The following is a 22332-nucleotide window of genomic DNA, read 5'->3' on the forward strand; positions in this document are numbered from 1 at the left end:
GCGCCACGGGCCAACGGACCCGACGCAGTTTCACACACGTCGACGCTTTTCGTCTCCTCGGAACCGCCGACGGAGCGGCATAGTATAGTCATGGAGTCGTCCGCGGTCGCTTCGAGACACGCGCTCGCCGCGCCCGGCGCGTATCGACGCATGTCGTCCGCGCTCGCGTCGGATCGACGAAAGGCCGTCGTCCCCCGAGCCGCCGCGCCAGCGAGCCAGGACGCCGCTCGCAAAAAGATCGCCGTCGTGACGGGAGGGGCGAAAGGGATCGGAGCCGCGTGCTGCCGGCTCCTCGCGCGCGACGGCTGGGCGGTCGCCGTGAACCATCGAACGGGATCGAAGGATGTAGCCGACGGCGTCGTCGCGTCCATCGTCGACGCCGGCGGCGTCGCGGCCGCCTTTCCCGCGGACGTCAGCGTCGAGGAGGACGTCGTCGCCATGTTCGCCGCGATCGACGACTGGGCGCTCGCCGTCGACGGCGTCGTCGCGGGGCTGGTCAACAACGCGGGAGTCCTGAACGGGCCGAACGGGTGCAAATCCGTCGAGCACGCCAGCCTCGAAGACCTCAACGCCATCTTCGCCGTGAACGTCGCCGGACCGATGCTCTGCACCAGGGAGGCGCTTCAACGCATGTCCACGAAGATCTCAGCCGGCGGCAAAGGCATAGGCGGCGGCGCGGGCGGCGCCGTAGTGAACGTGTCGAGCGGAAGCGCCGTCATCGGCCGCCCGTTGCTGTACGCAATGAGCAAAGGCGCGCTGAACTCCTTCCAGGCTGGTGCGGTGGACGAGCTCGCGGCGCACGGCGTTCGCGTCAACGCGGTGTCCCCGGGCATGACGGATACGAATCTGATCGACGACATTCGCGATTCTTTCGACCTCGCCAAGATACCGCTCGGGAGGTTCGGCACCCCGGAGGAGACGGCGGAGTGCGTGTGTTTCCTGCTGGGGGACGCGGCGAGCTACGTGTCGGGGGCGAACGTGCGGGTCGGGGGCGGACGGCCGCCCGGAACCTTCCTCGGGTGAGCGTCGATTGAACGACTAAAAGTTGGCGTGGAAAAAACCAAAAGACGCCTTCGGAGGTACCTCTCGCATCCTAAAAGACTCTCGTCACTCGTCCGTCAGGAGCGCCAGCGCCTTTTTCAGGTTATCCACGGCGGTGTGGACGTCCTCGTGCGCCAGCGCGGACACCGCGAACTTGGCGTGCATCTGCGCGTCCGCCATGCGCGCCACCGAGATGTCATCCGTGTTGTAGTTTGGCGGCGGGAGGTTGGGCGGGGGCGGCGCTCCCGTGCGCGCGACGACGGTCGGCGGCGCGTGCGCGAAGGCGCGCGCGGTGGGCGGAGACATGGGCGGCGCGGACGGCGGTGACACCGGGTGATGCGGCGCGGGCGGAAGCCACGCGGGCGCCGACGGCTCGCCCTTATCGGTCTCGTCCCCGTCCCCATCCCCATCCGTCGTCTCCTCCCTCTGTGACTCAGTCCCGTTCGCTCCCTCCGACTCGGTCTCGTTGGCGCCGCCGCCGCCGCCGCCGCCGCGTGTGTCGTCCGGGGGCGGCGGTGGAACCCGTCCGTCCCTCGCGCATCCGCTGAGCTCCGCCCCTCGCCACGCCGCGTACCTCTGCTTCTCCCCGACGTCCTGCTCGACGGGACCAAACTGGTTCAAGATCTCGATGAAGACGCTGGAGACGTAGAAGAGCTTGGCGGTTCTCGCGTCTCGCGCACCCGCGCGGTCCGCCTTGTCCGCCTTGGCGAACAGCTTCAGCGCGAAGTTTTCCAGGTACAGCTCGTCCTCCTCCCGCGTCTCCGCCAGCTGCGCGGCCGCCTTGGTCGCCTCCAGCTGCGCCAGGAGCTCGCCGAGGAGCTTGGAGAGCTCCGACGAACGCTCCGTCGCCCTCATGCCCTCTTCCACGGCGTACATGCGGCAGTAGTAGGCCACCTTGGGGTCGGCGCGGGACATCTCGTCCGCGCGCTGGAGGAACGGCGTCAGCGCCTTGACGTCCGCCATGTTCGCGGCGCGCGCGGCAAGGGATGAGCCATCCGCTCGTTGTTTACTCGCTTTTCGAGTCGCGCCGCTGCCGCGTGCCGACGTCTCGTCGCGCTTAGGTGAGGGAGGTATGTGACACGGGCGATAGTCAGTCACGACTTTTCGATAGTTATTGGTTATGATGGCGAGCATTCGTAACTGAGATCTCGTACATCAAACAATTAAATACGAACTTGGCACCACCCAACACGCGCCGGGCGTGCCGCCGCCGAGCACCTGGACATCCGCACCGCCGCCGACTTCGCACATCCGCACCACGTACCCTCCCGCGATGATCACCCGCCTCGGCACCAAGGTCGGCGACTGCGACGAGATGCGCCTGCGCAGCGGCCACCGCGTCGGCGTCGACGGTCCCGCCGCGCGCGTGCCCCAGACCGCCGCGGAGGCGCGCGCCATGCTCCTGAAGGAGACGGTACGGATGCCCGAGGAGCACGCCGGCGCGTTCAAGGAAGGGCTCGCGGGCCTCCTCAACAGGTGGACCGCGCTGCAGCTGGCCATCACCAACGAATGGGGCGGCGCGGAGTCCGTCCAAAAGGGCGAGGCCATGCGCGAGGAGCTCGAGGACTGGTTCCTGCGGCGCAGGGGGGGCAAGTACGCGGAGGACCTCGAGGAGCTCCTCGTCGAGATCTTGGGGGACGATTTCTGCGTGCAGTGCGAGGACGGTTCGCCGCGGGAGGTGGCGCACATCGCGTGCGTGATGTTCGAACAGACCGCCGCCGGGGACTACACGACCGCGCGCGACATCTGCGCCAAGCCCCTTCCCCGCGAGCACCTCGAGCGGTCGAAACGCATCGAGGAGGACAGGCGGTGGACCGCGGGCGCCGCGGGTAACGGCGAATCCTCCTCGGAGGACGGGAGCGACGGGGAGATGATGGACGCGGACGACCTCGCGGATGGCCTCGCGGCGGCGTTCAACACGGGTCAGGGCGTCGGGGGCGTCGAGGGCGGCGACGACGACGTCGCGAGGGCCACCAGGCGGGGGCACACGGAACCCGACGACGACGGGTGGTGCACCGTGACCCGATGATCAGTCGTCATTTACGGTATATTTATGGTATTGAGCCCCTCATGGTATTTAGCCCCGTCCGCGTCGCGTCGCGCCCTCGACCCGCTCCGTCGTCGGCGACGCGCTCCTCGGAGTGGACGACGATCGCCCGTCGCTCCTCCTCTCCAACTCCCCATCCTCCTCCTCAACCGTATACGCGTCGCCCGCCCCCCGCAATCGTCGGTCCGCGCATCGTCGCATACGGCGTGTCACTCACTCATCGCACCATGGAGAGGGGCTCCTCGACGACGGAGATGATCTCCTCCACCTCCACCTGCGTCTCCACGACGTCCGCGGCGCCGCCCTCGGTCCAGTCCGGATATCGTTGGCGCATGATTTTCCTAACCTCGTCGACGTAGTCGTTCGCCTCGACCCGCGATCGCTTCTTCGCGAGCCACGCGTTCCACGCGTCAGTCACCTCCTGTTTCTCCGCCGCGAGGTGCGAGTCCTGCGCGTTGCGGATGGACTCGTCCAGCTCGTCGAACCTCTTGGAGTAGCTCTTGAGGTTCTTGAGAATCTCAGCCTCCTTCGTCTCGGAGAGGAGCGACGGCGCGCGGGGGCGCCAGAGAAACTGGTAGAAGCGCTCGCGCTGGTGCTTGTACAGCAGCCTGCCGTTGAAGGTCCACACGTTGAAGCCGTTCTCCATCTGGTGCACGGAGGTGACGGCGGTGGTGACGTAACGTCCGGTGGGGTCCCACTCGACGTCGGTGGCCATGAAGTGCTCGGCGCTCGCCATCGTCTCCATCTCGTCGACGTTGAAAAACTCAAACTGACCGTTCATCGTCTTCAGCCCCGCGAGCACGATGACCTTGCCCTTGGGGGACCAGAACAGGCAGTTCGCCGTCTTGTTCTTGATGGTGCCGATGAGCTTCACCTTGTTCACCGCGGACGAGTCGTCGATCATCGTGTAGAAGGATACGTCGGGGCGAGCGCCGTCGCCGTGGATGACGGCGAACCTGTGGCCCTTGGGCTCCCAGGCGAACGCGACGATCTTCTGCGTCTTGTCCGGGAGCTCGAGCACCTCCATCGGGCAGTTGGGCTCCCGCAGACGGAAGAGCTCGAAGCCCGAGTAGGTCGACTTCTTCGTCTTGGTCAGGCGGTCCACCTTGACGGCGAAGTAGTCGCCCGACTGCTGCCAGAACATGCGCACGCCGCTGACGCTGAACAGGTTCTTCGAGCGAACCTCCTTCTTGCTCGGGAGCTCGATGAGGGCGATTCGCGCGGGCTGGTTGCCGCCGCCCTGCTCGGGCTGGTACACCGAGAGGATCGGATCGGCCGGGGACCAGCAAAAGTCCAGCACGCCCTCCAGCTTGATCGACTTCTTGTCCACCAGACCCATCTCGGGAGCCTCGTACACGGACACGGCGTTCTTGCCCATGCGCGCGAAGAAGGCGCCCGAGTCGGACGCCCCCGCCCACTTGAACACCGGCCACGTCAGACCCCTCTGAGCCCCCGTGACGAAATCGGAGATCGGTCCCTGAAACGATCGGAGCTTCGCGCCAGAGCGAACGTCAAAAAAGTTCACGACAACCTGCGCCTGCTCGCGCGCGTTAGCCGGATCGTGCGTGCTCCCGGAGGCGAGGTACCGCTCGCACGGCGAAAACTCGATGAACTGAACGCCGTTGTGCGAAAACTTGGCGAAGCGAGCGAACCCGGGTCCGCCCCACAGCGCGACGCCCTGCCTGTGCACCGTCGCGAGGTAGTTCCCCCGCGGCGACCACTGGACGTAGGACTCGGTCCAGAACGAGCGCTTGTACACCTCGACGGGTTCCTTCACCTGCGCGTCGTTCCAGTGCACTTCCGTCTCGTCTCCGAATCGAATGGCGAACTGGTCGCGGCCTCGGTCGTCGAGCATGTAGCTCGCGGTGTTCTCGCGCGCGACGTAGGGCTTGGGCTCCGGGGCTTTGTACTCGTCCGGAACGGCGTCGTACTTGGAGAAGTCGTCGAACTTGGACACCTTGAAGACGTGCGCCTTGTCGAGCTTGTACCCGTTGGTCTGCTCGATCGCGGCGGCGGCCTCGGCGGGGTTGTGGAACTCGACAAAGGCGAATCCCTTCGTGACGCCGTCGGCGCCCTTGGGCATGTGGAGACCGTTCTCGCGGACGACGCCGATCTGACCGTAGATCTTTCTGACGACGGTGCAGAGCTTCTCGAACTTGGCGTCCGGCACCTTCGGGAGGTTGTCGACGACTATCACGGTGCCGAAGCCCGACTCGGACTTGACCTCCTCGACGTCGATGCCCTCGTCGTCGCTGACGATGCCCATGTCGTCGCCCGCGGGCATCTCCAGGTCCTTGACGTCAACCTTGGACCAGTCGACGTAGCCATCCTGCGACGGGTTGGGAAACGCGCGGCGAACGTGAGCGCGGATGGCGGGAACGAGGGCGGGAAAGCGCAGGGTTTGCGGCGGGACGGGGCCGAGATCGCGGTTTTTTCACCCTCGGGCTTCTTCCGAGGGCCCGACGGGTGGGGTGAGGGGGCATCGCGAGGGCTTTCGCGCACCTCGCCGCGGGGCAGGTTGGGGGGAATCTCCTCCAGACCCATGGTGGGAGTCTACTCGGGTGAACGCTAGGTCTCCCGGTGCGTCGAGCCGACGCGCGTCCGTGCGATCACGCCCGGCGCGGCTGGAAAAGGGCCGCCGGTGGGGCTCCACGGCGCCATTCAAAGTACCCTCAGCCGCCGTTTGGCGGATGGAAAAACTTTTTAGGTTATGGGATTTCACCCCACACTGTCGATTTATTGCATTTTTGTCTTACAGTACACGCGCAACTTGCTTGCGAAAGAATGCCTACCCGCGCTTTCTGGGTAGTTTAGTACACTCCGGCGACGTCTCGCGACGCGGGTGCCCTGGCGTGAGCGAGGGGATCGTCAAGAGATCGCCACGCCCCGCGCCGGGCCGCACCCCGCGCCGAAACGCTCACAGACGCCGCCGTGAAAAATAATCGTCACACATCTCGTCGACGTCACATGGTGTCGTAGACGCCGCGGCACATCGCGGCGGGCACACTGCCGTCGTGCGAATTCGTCGGGGAGCTGGAGCTGTAGTTCGAGTACCGGCTCAACAGCTTCTCCACGTTGTCCGCGCTGATGGGCTTGTAGATGACCTCGTTCGCGCCGCTCCTCATGAACCGCGCGGTGTCCTCGGGCATGGTGTTGGCGGTGAGCCCGACGATGGGCACGTCCGCGTCCATCTCCCGAATCCTTCTCGTCGCCTCCAAACCGTCCATGACCGGCATTCGCAGGTCCATGATCACCAGGTCGAACTCGCCGCTCGCGCACTTGTCCACCGCCTCGGCTCCGTCGGATGCGGTGACGCAGATCGCGTCCATGCGCCGGAGTAGGGCGGCGAGGACCATGCGAACCAACCGATCGTCGTCCACGAGGAGCACGCGCCTCGGTCGGTCCACCTGCATCGCGGTAGGACGCGGCGAGTGCAAGTGCGCGTGGGCGGCGACGCGGCCCTCGTGGATCGTGTCGTGGCCGTAAGCGCCCGGCGCTTCGTCCGAGGTGGTCGGCGAGGTTCGAGACGGCCGGGGCGTCCGCTGGCCCTCCCAGCTCGGCCGGCGCATGTTGATCCTCGGCGCGCGGTCCGATCCGTCGCGGCACCGCGTTTCGCGCCTCGCCATGTCCGAGCGAAGATCCGCGACGTCCCTGGCGTCGGCGCCGGAGTAGAGCGCAGAGGCCCATACATCCGCAGACGGCGGTTGCCGCTCCGACTGGTCGCGATTATAGACGCCGTTCCATCCGGGATGGCCGCCGTTGTGAATCGCGGGCGGCGACGCGTGAGACGGCTTGTGTGTGTCGCGGTGGTGGCGTCGGTGGCGCGTCTTAGGTGCGGAGCTCGGGGTCCGTCCGTCGGCGGCGTCGTAACCCTCCTCCATCGCCGGATCTCGCACGAGCGGGAGGGTGATCTCCATGCTGAACGTGCTCCCGACGCCGGCTTCGCTGCTGATGTCGATCTTGCCGCCGTGCTGACCGACGATGAGCTGCGACAGGGCCAGGCCGATGCCGCCGTCCGCGCCGTTCGCCGATCCCTGCCCCCCACCCTCGCCGCGGCCGTAGGGCGTGAATATGTACCGCTTGTCCCGCGCCAGGATGCCCGCGCCGGTGTCGGTGACGTGAACGGAGAGGGTGACGAGACCCACGTGCTCGTCCGTCTCGTCGTCCTCCGCGTGCGAGTGGCGACTATTACGTCGTCGACGGGCGCTCCCTGGAGAGCCCCCCGCGTCGTTTTGACCCGGCGACGCGTCGTTAAGTGATGACGCGTTGGAGTCGTTGGAGCTCCGGTGCGAACTCCGCCGGTGACTTCTTCGACCCAAACGAGAGCTCGCCGATGTGTCATCCTCGATTCGGACGGCAACGGCGGACGCCACGGTGACGCGCACAGCTCCGCCCGCGGGGGTGTGCCGAATCCCGTTAGACACGAGGTTCATGAGAACCTGTCGCAGCCGCTGCTCGTCACCAAACTCACGCGCTCGCAGCGTCTCGCGCACCCACCGCAGCTCAGCCTCCGCCTCCGGCGAAGCTTCAAACGTGAGGTCCATGAGCGGTCCCCCACCCGAACCGCCGTGTCGAGCGCCAATCTCCGCCACCCTCGCCTCCTCCACCGTCTCCCACGCGGCGCGGATAAAGTCGAACCGCCGCGGGGTCATCGATATCTTACCGGTGAGGACGTACTTGTGAAGGTCCAGGGTGTCGTTGAGCACGTCGTGGATCGATCGAGCCGCCATCTGCATCGCGCGAACGTGCGTCGCGTACCCTTCCGGACCGCCGAGCGCGTGCACCGACTCGTCATGATGACCGTTACGATGACCGACCACCCCGTGAGTGTTACCGACATGATGATGCTTCCCCGTCATGCTGCGCGTCATCGGCCCGCCGGACGCGCCCGTGTCGCTGTCGCAGTCCTCCAGGGTCGGTCCCGACCCCGCGATCCCGCGTCTGACGCCTCCGCCGCCGCTCAAAACCTCCAGACCCGCGAGCACCACCTGCAGCGGCACCCTGCACTCGTGCGACAGGTACGCGAGGAACCCGCGCATCGTGGACGAGTCCGTGTACTGCGCGCGCCTTCGGCACCACGACGCGTGCGCCATGAACGACGCCACGCACGTCTTCACCACGCTCATCGTCGCGAGCGAGCGTAGCGCCGTCGAGTCGGTGCGGGAGAGGCCTCCGCGCCCGTCGCCGATCGATCCCCCCCACCCCGTGCAGAGCCACGTCGCGGTCGCCACCCTCGACAGCGCGTGTATCCACGCCACCGGACCGAACCCGCCCACGAGGGAATCGTGCGAGTCCACGCCCACGCCGACGCAGTACAGCTCGCACGACATCAACGGCGAAAGGAAACCGACGGCGACCCAGTTGAGCAGCGGGAACAGCAGCGACGGGAGCGATTCGTCGTCGCGTCCCGCGCGGGTGCCGAGGGTGCCGAGGGACGTCGCGGCGCCGGTGTCTAGCGATCCGAGCGGGGATCGATCCGGTGACCCTTCCGTTCCCGTGACGAACCCGTACCCGTCGCGCGTCGCCCACCTCGTCACCGCCTCGGCGGCGAGCCTGCTGAACCCAATCTCCGTCGCCAGGACGCACGCCCAGAGCGTCACCTCGCCGACGAACGGGTGAACCAGCCACGACACGCACCCGCCGTCCTTCCGCGTGCGTCGCAGGTAGTGCGACGCCGCGTTCGGGAAGAAGATGAATACGGCCATGATGGCGACGAGGGCGCTCATCGCGACCGCCGCGACGGAGGCTTCCGCCGGGGTCGTCCCGCTGCGGTTGGAGAGGAGGCCGCCGAGGTCGAGCACGGCGGCGGGGAGGAAGACCGCGAGCTTGATGGGAACGACCCCGAGCGGCCCCCACCGCCGGTCCAGCCTCACGCTGTTGTAAAGATGCCTGCGAGTTTACGTGGAAGGAGGGGCGTGGTCGCGGTCAGGCGGACGCGGTCGGGCCACAGCTGGCCGCCGAGCTGGCGCGCGGCAAAAGCGGGACGGCGGGGCGCGAAGACGGGGCGACCGCGCGGCGCATCGCGCAGGCGAGCGGCGATTTCGTCCGGACGGTCCCTCGGAAACGAGCAGAGGTCGCGGCGCGGGGGATTCGACGCGCGCGGACGGCGCCGTCGCGTCGCGCTCCCGGCGCTCCGGGGCGCATTCGTCCACGAACACATCGCGTATTTTTTTTCCGAGTCTGTCTAACGCACCATTCGCGCGACGACGCGCCCGCGCTCAGACTCGACCGGTCGTCCTTCATGTTCGGCAGCAGCGCCCGCAGCTTCCGACACGTTTTGCCGCCAGAGAATATCATGCTCGCGTCCGCCGGCGCGACCAAGCGGCGTCGCCCCGACCGGGCCAGACGCGCGCCTTTCTGCACGCCGAAAAGCGACCGATAAAGCGATCTGCGGGAAATCCGATTGGGAGAAAATTTTCCGAATCGCGGACACGGGCGGCGAAAACCGCGGAAACGAGCACAGCGAACCAGTGACAAAAAAATGTGATTTGAACAAAAGCCCGAATCTTGCGAGAGGATTGTGGCCGCGCAGTTGATTTTGTGTGTGTCACGTTTCTCTTTTGTGCCCCGCATAAAAACGCGTTTTTTTTGGCGGGAGAACGCCAACCGCCTGATGTTGGGAAACATTTATGCGCGCGGCTGTCCAACTTTGGGTCGTAACCATTTGCTCGCTCGCATTTGTCGTATTCAACGTAAGAAGCGTACGGCGGTCAGTCAACCGGCGCGGGAACTCTGAAATTCCACTCCATCGCAAAAATCTCAACGAACAGGACGAGACCAAAAGTGAACACCCGCTCGAGTCCATTCGACCCAACGATCCGGGGAGGCGGCTTCGGCGCGCCCGGCGCCGACCCCTCGACCGGGCTCGATGTGGCAGGCGTTCGTCGCGCTGGTCCAGCTGCTCAAGCTGCTGGACCGCCTCGCGTGGTTCCTCGGCCGCGGCGCGCTGGCGGGGATCCTGTGGACCATCCTGGCGGTGTGGAGGCTGGCGTTGCAGTGCGCGGGGTTGGACGTGGACAGGAAGTCGCGGCGCGGCGCGCACGACCGCGGCGGCCGGCGCGGGGCGAACTTCGGCGACGCCTTCGCGACGACGGAGGTTCCCGAGCGCATCGTCCTGTCGTCGCGCGGTGACGCGAACAAGCTCGAGGCGAAGATGCGCGGGTGGACGCGATGGCGCGAGGACTACGACATCGACAACATCCTCGCCACCCCCAAGCCCTCGTTCGAGGTCGTGAAGGCGTTCTACCCTCACGCGCTGCACGGCAAGACCAAGAGCGGACACGCGATACAGATGGAGGCGCCGGGGCAGTTCTCGAAGCTCATCAAGGCGCTCAGGGATCGCGGGTTCGCGAATCCCACCCGCGCAGTCGTCGAGCACGTCTCCTTTGTCATGTCCTACGCCTTCGCCAACGTGGACCCGCGGAACTTACCGAACGGCCGCATCCTGCGAATCATCGACATGTCGCGCATGGACCTCGCCGACACCACGTACGAGGCGTTCATGTTCCTCAAGACGATGGCGTCGAGCGTTTCGATCGCGTTCCCGGAGCGCGTCCATCGCGTCGTCATCGTCAACCCGCCGAGCGGCTTCGGCGTGCTCTGGTCCGTGTTCTCGCCGTTGGCGTCGCCGTCGACGCTGGCGAGGGTGAAGGTGTGCAAAACGACGGAGGAGGCGCGGAGGGTTCTGGAAGAGGACATGGACATCAGGGACATCCCGCGCGAGTACGGCGGTCGGTGCACGTGCGGCGGGAACAGGCGGGGATCCCCGGCGCTCAAAATCTTTGGCACCTTTCGCGACACGGGCGGGGGCGACGCGCAGCTGTGTCCATCCGCGTCCATGTCGAGCTGCTGGAGGGACGAGGCGCTGGAACGTGAGCTTTGGAGGGACGCGGCGGCGCTCAACGCGGGGTCGAGCGGCGGCTCGCGGGGCTCGGGGCGCGAGCGGCGCGGGAAGAGTGGTGACTCGCGCGGCGAGAGGTTGAGGTCGGAAGCCGGGACTCCGAAGACGCGTAGGACGGGAAAGACGAGGGGCGAGACCGGAACGGGGACGAAAGGAGGCGCGCGCGAGCGACGGAAGAGGACCGGGGTGGGTGGCGAAGGCGCGTCCGGATCGGAGGCGTCCGGCTCCTGGTTCTGGTGAGTCGGCGGTCAAAACTTTTAGCACTCAAAAGACGAGAGCTTCGCGAGGTTTCGTTTTATCCACAATGATGCTCGCCGCGACGGAGGGTACGCGGTGTCCGGCGCGCCCGCGCGCCGCGCCGCGCGTTCCCCGCGTCGACCGGCGCGCCCTCCCCGTCGTCCGCGCGCCGCGGTCGTCCGATCCTCTCCGTCTCCGGTCGCGCGCGGTCGCGACGACGACGCGTCGAAACGTCGTCGTCGCCGCGAGTGCCGAGTCGTCGCGTGACGGGAACGTCGAGTCGAAGCGGCGGTACGTCAACTTCACCGGCTTCCCGTTCCCCCTCGTCCCGTTCCTCTCCCGTCGCACCGTCGTGAACGAGGTCGTCAAGGGCAAGGTGTGGACGCTGGAGCAGGAGCAGGGCATAGGGTTCGACCTCGGCGTCTCCACGAACGTCCGATGCACGATCGTCAAGATGAGGGACGGGAGGCTCTGGGTACACGATCCGATCGCGCCGACGGGAGAGTGCGTCGAGGCGATCGAGGCGATCGGCGGGGACGTCGCGTACGTGGTGCTGGCGACGACGCAGTACGAGCACAAGATCTTCGCGGGTCCGTTCGCGCGCAAGTTCCCCGACGCGGAGGTTTGGATCGCGCCGGGGCAGTTTTCGTTTCCCGTCCAGCTCCCGCCCCAGTTCTTCGGCATCTTCCCCACCGGAACCATCGCGGACGAAAACATGCCGTGGGCGAAAGAGATCGACACGAAGCTCCTGAGGCTTCCGTCGCTGTTCTGGGGCAACTACACCTACTGCGAAGCGGGGTTTTACCACAAAGACTCGAAAAGCGTGTTGGTCACCGACGCCGCGGTGTACGTGGACGACGCACCCCCCGAGGTGATACCGAGACCCTCGCTCGTCGACCTCGGCGCCCCCGACGGGTTCACCATCTCCCTCCTCCGCGCGTTGGACTTTCGCGGCGGTCGCACGCTGCCCGGCGCGGACGCCACGAGGGCGGATCCCGACGGCTGCGCGAAAGTAGGTTGGAAGCGGATGGCGCTCTTCTCGCTGTTCATCGCGCCCGACGCCAAGAACATCTTGCAACCGGAAGCGTCCTTCGCCGGGCTCGCGGGTAAGTTCGTGGTGTCGCCGATCGTGTACGTGATCGTGTTTCAACATTACAGAAAAGAGGTGCTGACGTGGGTCAACGCGATCGGGAGGGACTGGGGAGGCGCGGACAGGGTCATCGGCGCTCACTTTCCCGTGTGCGAAAGAAACGCGATAAAAAAAAAGCCGGGCATCGGCGGGATGTTCGGGGCCCGTTCGATGACGAACCCGTTCGATGGCGTCCGCGGCGGCGGCGGCGGGGCGGGTTCCAATGCCGGGGGAGGAACCCCGGTGAAGAGGTTCACGCGCGCCTTCGCGTGGGCCGCGACGGCGAATGACGCGCCCGCCGAGTACGTCGACGTCGACGACCTCGCTTCGTTGGAGCTCGTCGCTCGGTTTGCTCGGTTTGTTCGAGCGGTGCCGAGGGCGTGAAGGGCGCCGAGGGGTGCCGAGGGGTGCCGAGGGGTGCCGTGGGATCAGGGTCGGGTCGAGAGGTCGATGCGATCGATGAAGGTTTCGCGGGTGGGCGGCGGATGGTGAAGTGAACGGATCAATCGTACGTGTCGCTCGTGTCGAATGAATCCCCTCACAGTCTCTCTCTAAGTGTTATCGTTTCTCTCTCCGATCGTTTCCGCTCCCTCACCCCCAGTCGTCTCCACTGTCGTCGTCGCCGTCGCCGTCGGCACCGGTGCCCAGCGACATGGCGCCGTGCGCCCGGTTCCACTCCTCGTGAAAGTCGATGTCCGCCCTGGTCACGCTGGGACGCACCTGCTTGCTCGCCCTCTTAAAGTCGACGAGCCGAATCGGCCGCATCGCCGACGGCGTCACGCCTCCTGTAACGCCTCCCGCGCCGCCGCCGCCCGCGGCGACGCTCTGGAACAGCTCCCGAAGCGGCGCCCTCGCCGCTTCCTGCACCAGGTGTTTCATGTCCGATCCCGAGTACCCGTCGGTTTTTTCGCAGATGACGTTCAAGTCGGCGTCCGACAAACGATGCGTCACCGACGCGTCCGCGTCCAGGATGTTCACCACGATCGCCCTCCTGGCGTCCGCGCACGGGAGCGGGATGTAGAGCTGCTTCGCGAGCCGCCTTCGGGCGCCGTCGTCGAGCTCCTGCGGCCGGTTGGTCGCGCCGACCAAGAGCAGCCTCCCGTCGTCCCCCCCGCCCAGCCCGTCCATCTGCACCAAAAATTCCGTCTTCATCCGCCGGCTCGACTCGTGCTCGCCGTCGGACTTGCGAGCGCTCAGCAGCGAGTCGATCTCGTCGACGAATATCACCGCGGGCTCGCAACACCGCGCCACCGCGAACAGCGCCCGGACCATCTTCTCCCCCTCGCCGATCCACTTCGACGTCAGGGAAGACGCGCTAATCGAAAAAAAAGTCGCCCCGCACTGTGACGCGACGGCTCTGCCGATGAGCGTCTTACCGGTTCCGGGCGGTCCGAAGAGCAGCAGCCCGCGCGGCACCGCTCGTGCCCCGCGGAACAACTCGGGTTTCATCAGAGGCCACACCGCGAGCTCCTGCACCGCCGCCTTGGCGTGTTTAAGACCCGCGATGTCGTCCCACGCGACGGACGCGGGAGCTTCCAAAATCTCCGACACCACCCGCTCCACGATGTCCCTATCCATCCGAAGGAGCTCGTCCGGGATCGGTTCGCCGTTAGGGGACAGACGTCGCATCACCTGCTCGCTGAACGGGGGCTCGCCCTCGCCGTTAACGCCGTTGGCGTCCCTGCAGCTCGCGCCCGCCCCTCCGCCGCCGTTGGCCGGCGCTTTCCTCGTCTGGCCCCCGCCCCCGCCCCCGCCCGGGCCGGCGAACGCCTTGCGAACGTACGGGGGAACGAACCCGCCGCGCGCCGTGGACGTCGACGCGCCCCCGTGGCCGTGGGCGTGGCGGTCGCCGACGGAGGCGCGGCGCGCGGCGGCCGCGGCGGCGGGCGGGATCCCCCTCTTAACGGCGTTTTCGGCGTCCAGTCGCTCACCCGCGCTTTGAAACGACGGCGTCGCGTTGCGCTTTGAAACGTCGCTTTGAAACCGCTTTGAAACCGCCGGCCTCGGCTGGCCGCCGCCGTTCGATGTCTTGCGCACCGGGGGGAACGTGTCCTCGTCGTCGCTGAACGACGTCGTCGTGTTTCGTCCGGCGCCCCAGTCGTGCTTGGGAGCCTTGGCCGGCGCAGCGTTGGGCGATCTTCGCACAGCTGTGCCGTCGTTCTCCCCCCCGGCGGGGCCCCAGGATCGACCGGCGGCGCGTTGGGGCTCATCGCGCGCGCGCTTGATGTCCGGTCCGGTGGCGTGCGCCGCCGGTGCGGGGGTCGACCACGGTCGCGGCGACGCCGCCGACGGTCGCGCGCGCTTGCCCGCCAGATCCCGCAGCTTCTCCTCCACGGACGCGAGCACCGGCATCAGCACCTCGGCGTCCCTGTCGTTCTTACGAATCTGGGACTCGAGCAACGATCGAAGCTCGGCGTACGTCGCGTGCGCGTCGTCCCATCGCCCGGCGTCGTACGCGGATTGCTGCGAAAGTCGAGGAGCGAGGGTCAGAGGAGGGAAGTGGGCGTGGGAAGAGATTTGGGCACCCCAGCTGTCGATTTTTAAAACGGGCGCGACGGGAGGACGCGCGCGGGCGGCGGGGCAGAAGGCGGCGCGCGCGCACCGACTTGGACGCGAGCTCGGACAGCCTCGCGATCTTCGCCCTCTCCTCCTCCGTCGACATGACCGTCGCGCGGGGATTCACTCGCCGTTGGCGCCCTCGGTAGTGAACGACCGGGTCGATCTCTGACGGACGATACCGACGTGATCTCACACATCCTGTCGTTGTCCAACGTTCCGAGATTCACGCGTGCTTACCACATCGGTCACGCACCGACTCGGGCGCACGGTGCCGGCGCGCGCGGGAAGCGCGGGTTGGATCGAGATGCGGCGGGCGGGGTTATTCAGTCGCGCTCGTCGGCCGCGAGCCGCGGGGATGCGACGATCCGTCCGCAGGCTCTGCCTGTGCCTCGCGGTGACGCTGTCGCTCTGCGCAGTCATGATCTGGGTCCGCGTGGGGCCGCTGGTGAGGAGCTACGGCGAGGAGATGTTCTACCACCTCATCGTGCCGGGGTGGGTGCGATGGCTCCTCGAACCCGCGCCGCTCATCGTCACGCCGCGCGAGGGATTCGAACCGACGACGGCAAATGACGGCGGCGGCGCACTCCCGACCGGGGTGGAGCGGTGGGGCGATCACCTCATCACGCGAGTCTCCGCCACCCCAAACGTCACGCTGGTGCACGACTTCATGACTTCCGAGGAGTGCGCCTTCGTTCGCGCGCTGGGGCGCAAGATGGGCATGGTGTCGGGGACGCGGTTTCCCGTCACCAACGGCGTGGTGGACGCGAGCGCGGCCGGGCTGTATAACTACGTGTACGGGTTGGTCCGAACGAGCGTCGGCGAGTACGTCGATTACAAGTCTCTGGACGATGGCGACCTCGCGCGGATGGTGGCGATCGCGAAGAAGGTGGAGGCCGTCACGGGACTCGCGGTGGGCAACTCCGAGGCGCCCTTCGTGCAGCACTACGAACCCTCCGCGCGGTTCCGGGCGCACTACGGTGAGCAAAAGCGCGTTTCGTCCCGCCTCGACGTCGGTTCGCCGATGGTCAATTTTTATATTTTCGTTCCCCATCCAGTCGCCCGTCTACCGACTCACCTCCTCCGTCCACTTCCGTCCACCTCCGCGCAGACATGTACAACGTGGACGTCACCAAGCCGTTTCCGTACCGCGATAACCCCCGATCGCTCACTCTCCTGGCGTACCTCAACGACGTCGGCGACGGCGGCGGCGGCGAGACCGAGTTCATGCTGGCGAAGCCGCGACCCGTTCGAGTCAAAGCCGCGGAGGGCGCCGCGTTGATCTGGGGTAACTGCGAGCTGGAGGACGTCGCGCCGGTGGACGTCGGGTCAGGGTTTAAGGTAAACCCTAGCGCGGGAGGGGGCGGCGGTCCTAAGTGGGACGAGGGGCGGTGCATGGGGGGCGCGGGACCGCACGGCGAGGTGGCCAACTCGCCGGGCGCGATGCCGGGTGAGCGCACGCAGTGGCCGTGCTGCGTAGATAGGACGCGCGCGAGTTTACACCAGTCGCGGCCGGTGCGGAAGGGACACGAGAAGTGGACGATGACGATGTGGATGCACCAGAGGTTCACGTCGGAGAGCCAGGTATACGCGGAGGAGCTCGGATACTCGCGCGAATTAGCCGAACTAGTAACGTCGTAAGTGTCAGCAACGCGACAAATGCAAGAGTCCAACTCTTAATAAAAATGGAGGGCGGGCGACAATGCCGTACATCATAATTAATCGCGCCTCGGCCACGATGTCGAAGGTGGCGCCGGATGCCGGCGGGGGTAAACCGCGGAAGGTTGTCATCCTTGCAACCTGACCCATCGCGGGGCACATCGAGATGAAGAAGAGGGATCTCGAGCGGGCCATTCGGGAGAGGCTGGAGCGGGAGTTTCCCAACGATGAGATTGTGTTCAAGCACAAGTTCGCGGGCATGTACCAGACTTGGGCGGAGGTGGATGGGGCGCCTAGGGTGAAGCAGTGCCTCCCCATGTACTATTTTGCGCCGGCGTGCTGTGCCCCAAAGTCTATCGAGTCGCTCGCGAACGACGTGGCGGTGTCCGTGGGTTGCAACGCGACGACGAAGGACGCGGTCAAAGGGAAGGTGCAGGTGTCCAAGGGTGTGGCGGACGGCACCGTGTGAGGGCGACCCACGGGCGGCTTTAGCGCCGAGAAACGTCCAGACGCGTCGCTCCCCGGTGACGGCGATATGAAGGCGGCGGTGGTTTAAGGCTCCGGTGCGAGCTGAACCGCAGCCTGATCATGATGAGCCGGCAGACCGGAGAGCCGAACGCTTGGTGGACAAAAACAGAGGAGGGATCGTGGCGAAGGGGGGTTGGCACAACAACCGCGCGACGTGTTCAACATTCCGTGAAATCTCCACGGGTGTCGACTCCACGGGTGACCTTTCGTGTATGCCTGGAGCCGACAATATGGATTAAATCTCGCCAATTTTTCGTGACTGGTCGCCCATACGTCCCGATCCGCCCGATCCATTTTCGCGCCATTTTTGACTTTTTTTTTCTCATCGCCGGAACTTTCCGCGTGGCCCCCGCGAGCGTGGGCGTGACTCGGCGGAGCGCCTCCGCCCCGCACACACGACGACGAGCGACCGTGGAGCGATGAGCGTGTCGTTCGACGCCAGGGATCCGACGCGATCCGCGACGCGCGCGACGGTTCGCCAGGCTGGCGAGATAGAGGCCCTCGGCGAGGGCGTCGCCAGGTGCGTCGCGCGGCGCGACCCGGTTCAATCCGACCGCGACCCTTCGATTTGCGCGAACGTCGCGCGATCGGCCCGCGCGGTTCTGTCCCGTCGCTGACTCCCGTCCTCCCGAACCCCTCACGAATTAACGCGCAGGTTCGCCGCCGCGCAATGGCCCACGAAGAAAGACGAGGACCGCGTGCACGTCGCCGGGGGCATCCCCGGCGTCTGCGACGCCGTCGTCCAGCTCTACGACGGCCACGGCGGGAAACACGCCGCGCGCCACTGCATCCTCGAGATGCCCGCCGTCGTCGAGGAGTGCTTCTTCAACTTTCGCGACACGCGCAAGTACATCGACGACCGCGAGACGCTCTACGGCAAGGTGGACGACACCGGCTTCCACCCGAGACTCGACGACGCGATCGTCGCCGCGTTCGAGCGCCTCGATCGAGAGGTGAAAGCCGAGGACGAGTCGGGCACGACGGCGGCGGTCATCTTCCTGCGCAAGGGCGCCGCGAACGTGCCGGGTTTCGCCGCGGGCGACGTCATCGTCAAGTGCGCGTGGGTCGGCGACTCGAGGGCGGTCATGTTCCGCGACGGCGAGCTGTCCTCGCTCGTCGACCTGTCCAGGGATCACAAGCCCGAGTGCGCCAGAGAGGTGGCGCGCATTCGAAGACTGTACAACCAACTGGAGGGCAACGGCTCGTTCGTGGACCAAGACGAGGCGCTCGACGCTTCCATCCGCGGTGGAAGGGCGAACAAACAAACGCCGGGAGGAGGCGGCTCGCCCAGGTCCCCGGCGTCGTCCGCGGAGAACAGCGCGCGCGCCGGGAACAAGTCGGGCAAGAAGGGCGCGGGATCGACGAGCAAGAGCCAGCGCCGGGGCGTGGTGGTGGACAACGGACTGCCGGAGGTTGAGATGACGCTGGGGCCGTCGCGGGTGATGGAGGAGCTGGTGGACCTGGACGACGACGACCCGGTGTGGGACAGCGCGGCGGAGAAGAGCCAGAGCGCGACTCCGGTGGCGGAGGTTGGCGTGGACGGAGCGCCGCACATCGGCGCGTCTCCGGCTAAGCAGAAACGGCTGAAAGAAACGGCTGAAAGAAACGGGGCGAACGACGTTGGTGGCCCCGGCGCGTACCGCGCTCAGCTCTCCGTCTCCGGCTCCTCCCAGGGCGGCGAGGGCAGCACCAGGAGCGGCATGGCGCTCGAGGGCGTCACCGAAGACACCATCGCGGAGCTCAGGGCGCGACACGCGGACCAGTACGACGGGGATACCACCGACGAGGACGTCGACGAGACGGGCAACGCGCGGCGCGGACGGGTGATTCAGCGGGTGGGATCTGATCCGTCGATGGGTGCCGTCGTGGGTGCCGTCGAGGTGGACACGGCGAAGACGAACGCCGCCGCTACGGACGCGGAAGAACGAGCGGCTCGGATGGCGGACGACCTCGATAACGACGAGGAGGAGGACGTTCCCGCGCACGCGCTGCCGGTGTTTAACCGATCGAACGCATCCGGATCGGGATCCGGCGACGAGGGGAGCTACGGCAAGGCTCGCATGTCCTTCGTGGGATTCTACAAGAACGAGAAGGGCCAGGCGCTGAGCAAGCCGAGGATATTTTCATCGTCTGGGATGTCCCACGGCGTGTCCAGGTCCATAGGCGACCTCGGCGCCGCGAGGGGTTGCGTCGCGACTCCGGAGATTTCCACGCACCGAATCCTCGCCGGGGGTTCCGCGCGCATCGTCGTGTGCTCCGACGGCGTCTGGGACGTGTTCGACTCGCTGAAGGCGATGAAGACGATTCGGTCGAGCCGCGCCGTGGACGACGCGGCTCGGAAGCTGTGCACGGTGGCGAGGGAGAAGCGGGAGTTCAGCGGCATCTCGCTGGACGACATCTCGACAATCGTCGTCGACGTCGGCGAGTACACGCCGGGCGCCGGCGACGCCCCCGCGTGCTCTTGCGTCGTGCAGTGAGGCGACGAGCGCGTGTAAATATTAATCGCAAAGTTCTTTTTGACACGCATCTCGCGTTTCGTCTCCCTCGTCTCGCTTCGCGCGTGTTTGACGCGCGCTTCGTTCAATACTCGTCAACACTCGTCAGTCAGTCGCACGGGCGGCACAGGTTTCCGACGGCGCCGTCCACCATGAGCGTCTCGTCGAGCTTCGTGAAACCCTCGTACACCGCGGTGAAATGCGCCACCGAGTGCTTCACGTCGTCGCACCCGCACATCTCCCTCACGCTGTGCATCGACAGCTGCGGCGCACCCACGTCCACCGTTCGAATCCCCGTCCGCGTCGACAGGATCGGCCCGATCGTGGAACCGCAACCCAAGTCGGAACGAACCACGAATTCCTGCACGGGGACGCCCGCGCGTTCGCCCAGCTCGCGAAAGAGCCACGCGGTGACCGCGTCGGTGGCGTACCGCTGGTTGGCGTTGTGCTTGATGACGACGCCGTCGCCGAACCTCGGGCGATGCCCGGGCTCGTGCTTGTCCGCGTAATTCGGATGCACCGCGTGCGCCATGTCGGCGGAGACCTGCACACAAAATTAATACACGTCAGCATAATCGCCCGTGAGGGTTACACACGAAGATGTAAAAAGATAAACTCACGATGAACGACTTGCGTCGCGAACGCTCCGCCGCGCCCTCGACGTCGTCGCCGCCGAGCGCGCGACACACGCGTCGCATGGCGTCCTCGGTCATCGACGAACCGGCTCCTTGCGCGGAGTCGCTGCCCACCTCCTCGTGGTCGTAGTGAACGAGCATACGGATCCCGGTCTCCTCGGCGAGGTTAGATCCGTCGTCGCTCGTCGCCCTGTGAACAAAACACGATGTCACTCTAATTGCCCATACAAGTACGAAAATAAAAAAAATAAACTCACTTGATCAAGGCGGCGAGGGACGCGTAACACGACGCGAGGTTATCGAGCCTGCCGCTGAAGATGTACTCGTTCTTAGCGCCCCCGATCGTGCTCGGCTGCACGTCGCAGAGCTGCAGGTCGAAGTCGCACACGTCGGCCGGGTCGCACCCGGCCGCCTCGGCGACGAGCTCCAGGAGCGCCGGGTGGTGGCGACCGGCGTTCTTCTCGGAGGCTCCTTCGTCGGACGCCTTGGCCCTCTTGGGTTCGGGGGCGTCGACGGATCCGACACCGAGCGCAGCCTCCGCGGCGTTGGCGATGATCGGTACCATGTGCTGCTGGAAGTTGACCGCGAACCCGTTGTTCATCTCGCGGTTGAGGTGTATCGCGAGCGACGGGATGCGCATGACGGGTCGATCGATCTTGACGAGCGCGTGTCGCGCCTTCTCGTCGACGCCCGCGCGCTTGACGACGACGCGTCCGGCGACGCCGAGGTCGCGGTCGAACCACGTGTACCACAACCCGCCGCCGTAGTTCTGCGTCCTGACCTGCAGGAACCTCTCCGAGCTCGCCTTGGTGTTGGGCTTCAGCTTGGGGCACGGCGAGTCTGTGTGCGCGCCGACGACGACGAAGCCGGATCCGGGTACGTGGGAACCGCCCACGGCGAAGGCGCACACCGCGGACATGTTGCGGGTGAAGAAGTACTTGCCGCCGGGCTTCAGCGTCCACGCGTCGCGCTCGTTGATCTCCTGAACGCACGCATCGCGAGGGGGGGGACGGGCGCGAGGGTGGGGGGCGTCGTCAGGAGCGCGAGTGGTGGGGGGCGGGTTTGAACGATGGGCACCTCGGGGCGAGCGCGTCGTCGGGCACTGCGCGTCGGTCGTTTTAGGGGCCGCGTCGACGCACCTCGTATCCGGCGTCGATGAGGCGCCTGCACGTGGCCAGCACGGCGTGGTAAGGCGTCCACGCCTCGTTGAAGTAGGCGACGGCATCCACCGCCTCCTGCGGGGGTGTCCCACCTCCCGGCGCCATTCTCGTCCAATCCGAGTGGGGACGTGCGAGGACGGGTCTGTGGGTTCACTGTCTGCAAAAGTGAGTTTTGTCGTCTTGAGGTGACCGTTTGGGAACCAGGGAAAACGCCGTCCTCTGACTGCTCCGCTGTGGTGAAAGTTCATCGTTTGCTGACCTTTTTTTTGGTTTTCCCTGAACTGTTTGCCTGTGATGCCCGTTATGGATAGCAAAAAGGAGATTCGACGACAAAAGCACACACGCCATTGGTCAAGAAAGCGAATAAAGTTTAGAAAGCGACTGGGCTGGGATTATTCCTTTTGAGACACCACAGTCCCATACGTTTCGAAGTATCCCGAGGATATTTCCCCGTTAGCTCGTGTATCTCGGGGCTCACGAACCGATACCCCGGCCCGGAAGGCGCGCCCCCGCACTTCTCGCGAAGCGGTACCGAAGGTATCATCGACCGCAACACCTCGTTTGCGTTCCGGTCAATCCGCTCAGGCAAGATGCAGGCCACGATCGCGTCTCAGTTCGCCCCCGTCGCGGCGCGGGCGAATGCAACCTCATCACGTGCGCAGAGGGTCCCCGGCGTTTGCCGTATCCGCGCCGCTGCCCCGGCGACTCGCGTCGCCGCGCCCGTCGCCGGCGCTTCCTCGCTCGCGATCGGATCCACCTTCGCCGCCAACCGCGCGCTCAACGTCGCGGTCGCCAGGCAGGCGACCCTCAAGCCGCAGCCCACCCGCGGCGTCGTCCGATGCGACGCGCAGGCCGCCGCCGAAGGAGAGAGGTGAGGAGAAACAACACAACACTTTCGGGAACGGGCACCGTTCGGCCCGCGGATCGCGCGTCGCGCGCGCCCCT

General features: G+C 66.2%; 13 protein-coding genes across 13 annotated transcripts; 8 read left to right on the plus strand and 5 right to left on the minus strand.

Annotated features, from left to right (window-relative positions):
• Positions 1-90: 90 nt before the first annotated feature.
• Positions 91-1023, plus strand: MICPUN_62771 (predicted protein; the record flags this gene model as incomplete). The annotated part of the gene is made up of 1 exon (XM_002505009.1): positions 91-1023. One exon carries the CDS (start codon positions 91-93, stop codon positions 1021-1023), a length of 933 nt encoding a protein of 310 aa, XP_002505055.1.
• Positions 1024-1107: 84 nt separating this feature from the next.
• Positions 1108-2004, minus strand: MICPUN_103248 (predicted protein; the record flags this gene model as incomplete). The annotated part of the gene is made up of 1 exon (XM_002505300.1): positions 1108-2004. One exon carries the CDS (start codon positions 2002-2004, stop codon positions 1108-1110), a length of 897 nt encoding a protein of 298 aa, XP_002505346.1.
• A 457-nt stretch (positions 2005-2461) lies between these two features.
• Positions 2462-3070, plus strand: MICPUN_86520 (predicted protein; the record flags this gene model as incomplete). The annotated part of the gene is made up of 1 exon (XM_002505010.1): positions 2462-3070. The coding sequence occupies one exon, from the start codon at positions 2462-2464 to the stop codon at positions 3068-3070; it is 609 nt and encodes a 202-aa protein (XP_002505056.1).
• An 8-nt stretch (positions 3071-3078) lies between these two features.
• Positions 3079-5632, minus strand: EIF (eukaryotic translation initiation factor-like protein; the record flags this gene model as incomplete). The annotated part of the gene is made up of 2 exons (XM_002505301.1): positions 3079-5417; positions 5591-5632. 2 exons carry the CDS (start codon positions 5630-5632, stop codon positions 3306-3308), a joined length of 2154 nt encoding a protein of 717 aa, XP_002505347.1. The 3' UTR covers positions 3079-3305.
• Positions 5633-6138: 506 nt separating this feature from the next.
• MICPUN_77031 (predicted protein) lies at positions 6139-6480 on the minus strand (the record flags this gene model as incomplete). The annotated part of the gene is made up of 1 exon (XM_002505302.1): positions 6139-6480. A coding segment is annotated over one exon (342 nt), but the record flags the coding sequence as incomplete, so codon positions are not given.
• A 2493-nt stretch (positions 6481-8973) lies between these two features.
• Positions 8974-9470, plus strand: MICPUN_62776 (predicted protein; the record flags this gene model as incomplete). Its single annotated transcript, XM_002505011.1, has 2 exons — positions 8974-9006; positions 9039-9470. 2 exons carry the CDS (start codon positions 8974-8976, stop codon positions 9468-9470), a joined length of 465 nt encoding a protein of 154 aa, XP_002505057.1.
• Positions 9471-9956: 486 nt separating this feature from the next.
• MICPUN_62777 (predicted protein) lies at positions 9957-11228 on the plus strand (the record flags this gene model as incomplete). The annotated part of the gene is made up of 1 exon (XM_002505012.1): positions 9957-11228. The coding sequence occupies one exon, from the start codon at positions 9957-9959 to the stop codon at positions 11226-11228; it is 1272 nt and encodes a 423-aa protein (XP_002505058.1).
• A 274-nt stretch (positions 11229-11502) lies between these two features.
• MICPUN_68549 (predicted protein) lies at positions 11503-12459 on the plus strand (the record flags this gene model as incomplete). The annotated part of the gene is made up of 1 exon (XM_002505013.1): positions 11503-12459. A coding segment is annotated over one exon (957 nt), but the record flags the coding sequence as incomplete, so codon positions are not given.
• Positions 12460-12945: 486 nt separating this feature from the next.
• MICPUN_86677 (predicted protein) lies at positions 12946-13932 on the minus strand (the record flags this gene model as incomplete). Its single annotated transcript, XM_002505303.1, has 1 exon — positions 12946-13932. One exon carries the CDS (start codon positions 13930-13932, stop codon positions 12946-12948), a length of 987 nt encoding a protein of 328 aa, XP_002505349.1.
• A 1285-nt stretch (positions 13933-15217) lies between these two features.
• On the plus strand, positions 15218-16551 carry MICPUN_62780 (predicted protein; the record flags this gene model as incomplete). Its single annotated transcript, XM_002505014.1, has 2 exons — positions 15218-15890; positions 16022-16551. 2 exons carry the CDS (start codon positions 15218-15220, stop codon positions 16549-16551), a joined length of 1203 nt encoding a protein of 400 aa, XP_002505060.1.
• An 82-nt stretch (positions 16552-16633) lies between these two features.
• MICPUN_109212 (predicted protein) lies at positions 16634-17344 on the plus strand. Its single transcript, XM_002505015.1, has one exon. The coding sequence runs from the start codon at positions 16736-16738 to the stop codon at positions 17036-17038; it is 303 nt and encodes a 100-aa protein (XP_002505061.1). The 5' UTR covers positions 16634-16735; the 3' UTR covers positions 17039-17344.
• Positions 17345-19283: 1939 nt separating this feature from the next.
• On the plus strand, positions 19284-19615 carry MICPUN_109213 (predicted protein). Its single transcript, XM_002505016.1, has one exon. The coding sequence runs from the start codon at positions 19392-19394 to the stop codon at positions 19572-19574; it is 183 nt and encodes a 60-aa protein (XP_002505062.1). The 5' UTR covers positions 19284-19391; the 3' UTR covers positions 19575-19615.
• Positions 19616-19701: 86 nt separating this feature from the next.
• Positions 19702-21492, minus strand: MICPUN_62784 (predicted protein; the record flags this gene model as incomplete). The annotated part of the gene is made up of 4 exons (XM_002505304.1): positions 19702-20136; positions 20213-20417; positions 20485-21206; positions 21367-21492. 4 exons carry the CDS (start codon positions 21490-21492, stop codon positions 19702-19704), a joined length of 1488 nt encoding a protein of 495 aa, XP_002505350.1.
• Between the last annotated feature and the right edge of the window lie 840 nt (positions 21493-22332).

Source organism: Micromonas commoda, chromosome 11, assembly GCF_000090985.2.
Source record: "Micromonas commoda chromosome 11, complete sequence".
NCBI classification, from domain to species: Eukaryota; Viridiplantae; Chlorophyta; class Mamiellophyceae; order Mamiellales; family Mamiellaceae; genus Micromonas; species Micromonas commoda.

What these genes read in the sequence shown, in the direction of transcription:
- MICPUN_109212 (XM_002505015.1), top strand. Translation starts at nt 16,736, where the DNA reads ATGAAGAAGAGGGATCTCGAGCGGGCCATTCGGGAGAGGCTGGAGCGG.
- MICPUN_109213 (XM_002505016.1), top strand. Translation starts at nt 19,392, where the DNA reads ATGAAGACGATTCGGTCGAGCCGCGCCGTGGACGACGCGGCTCGGAAG.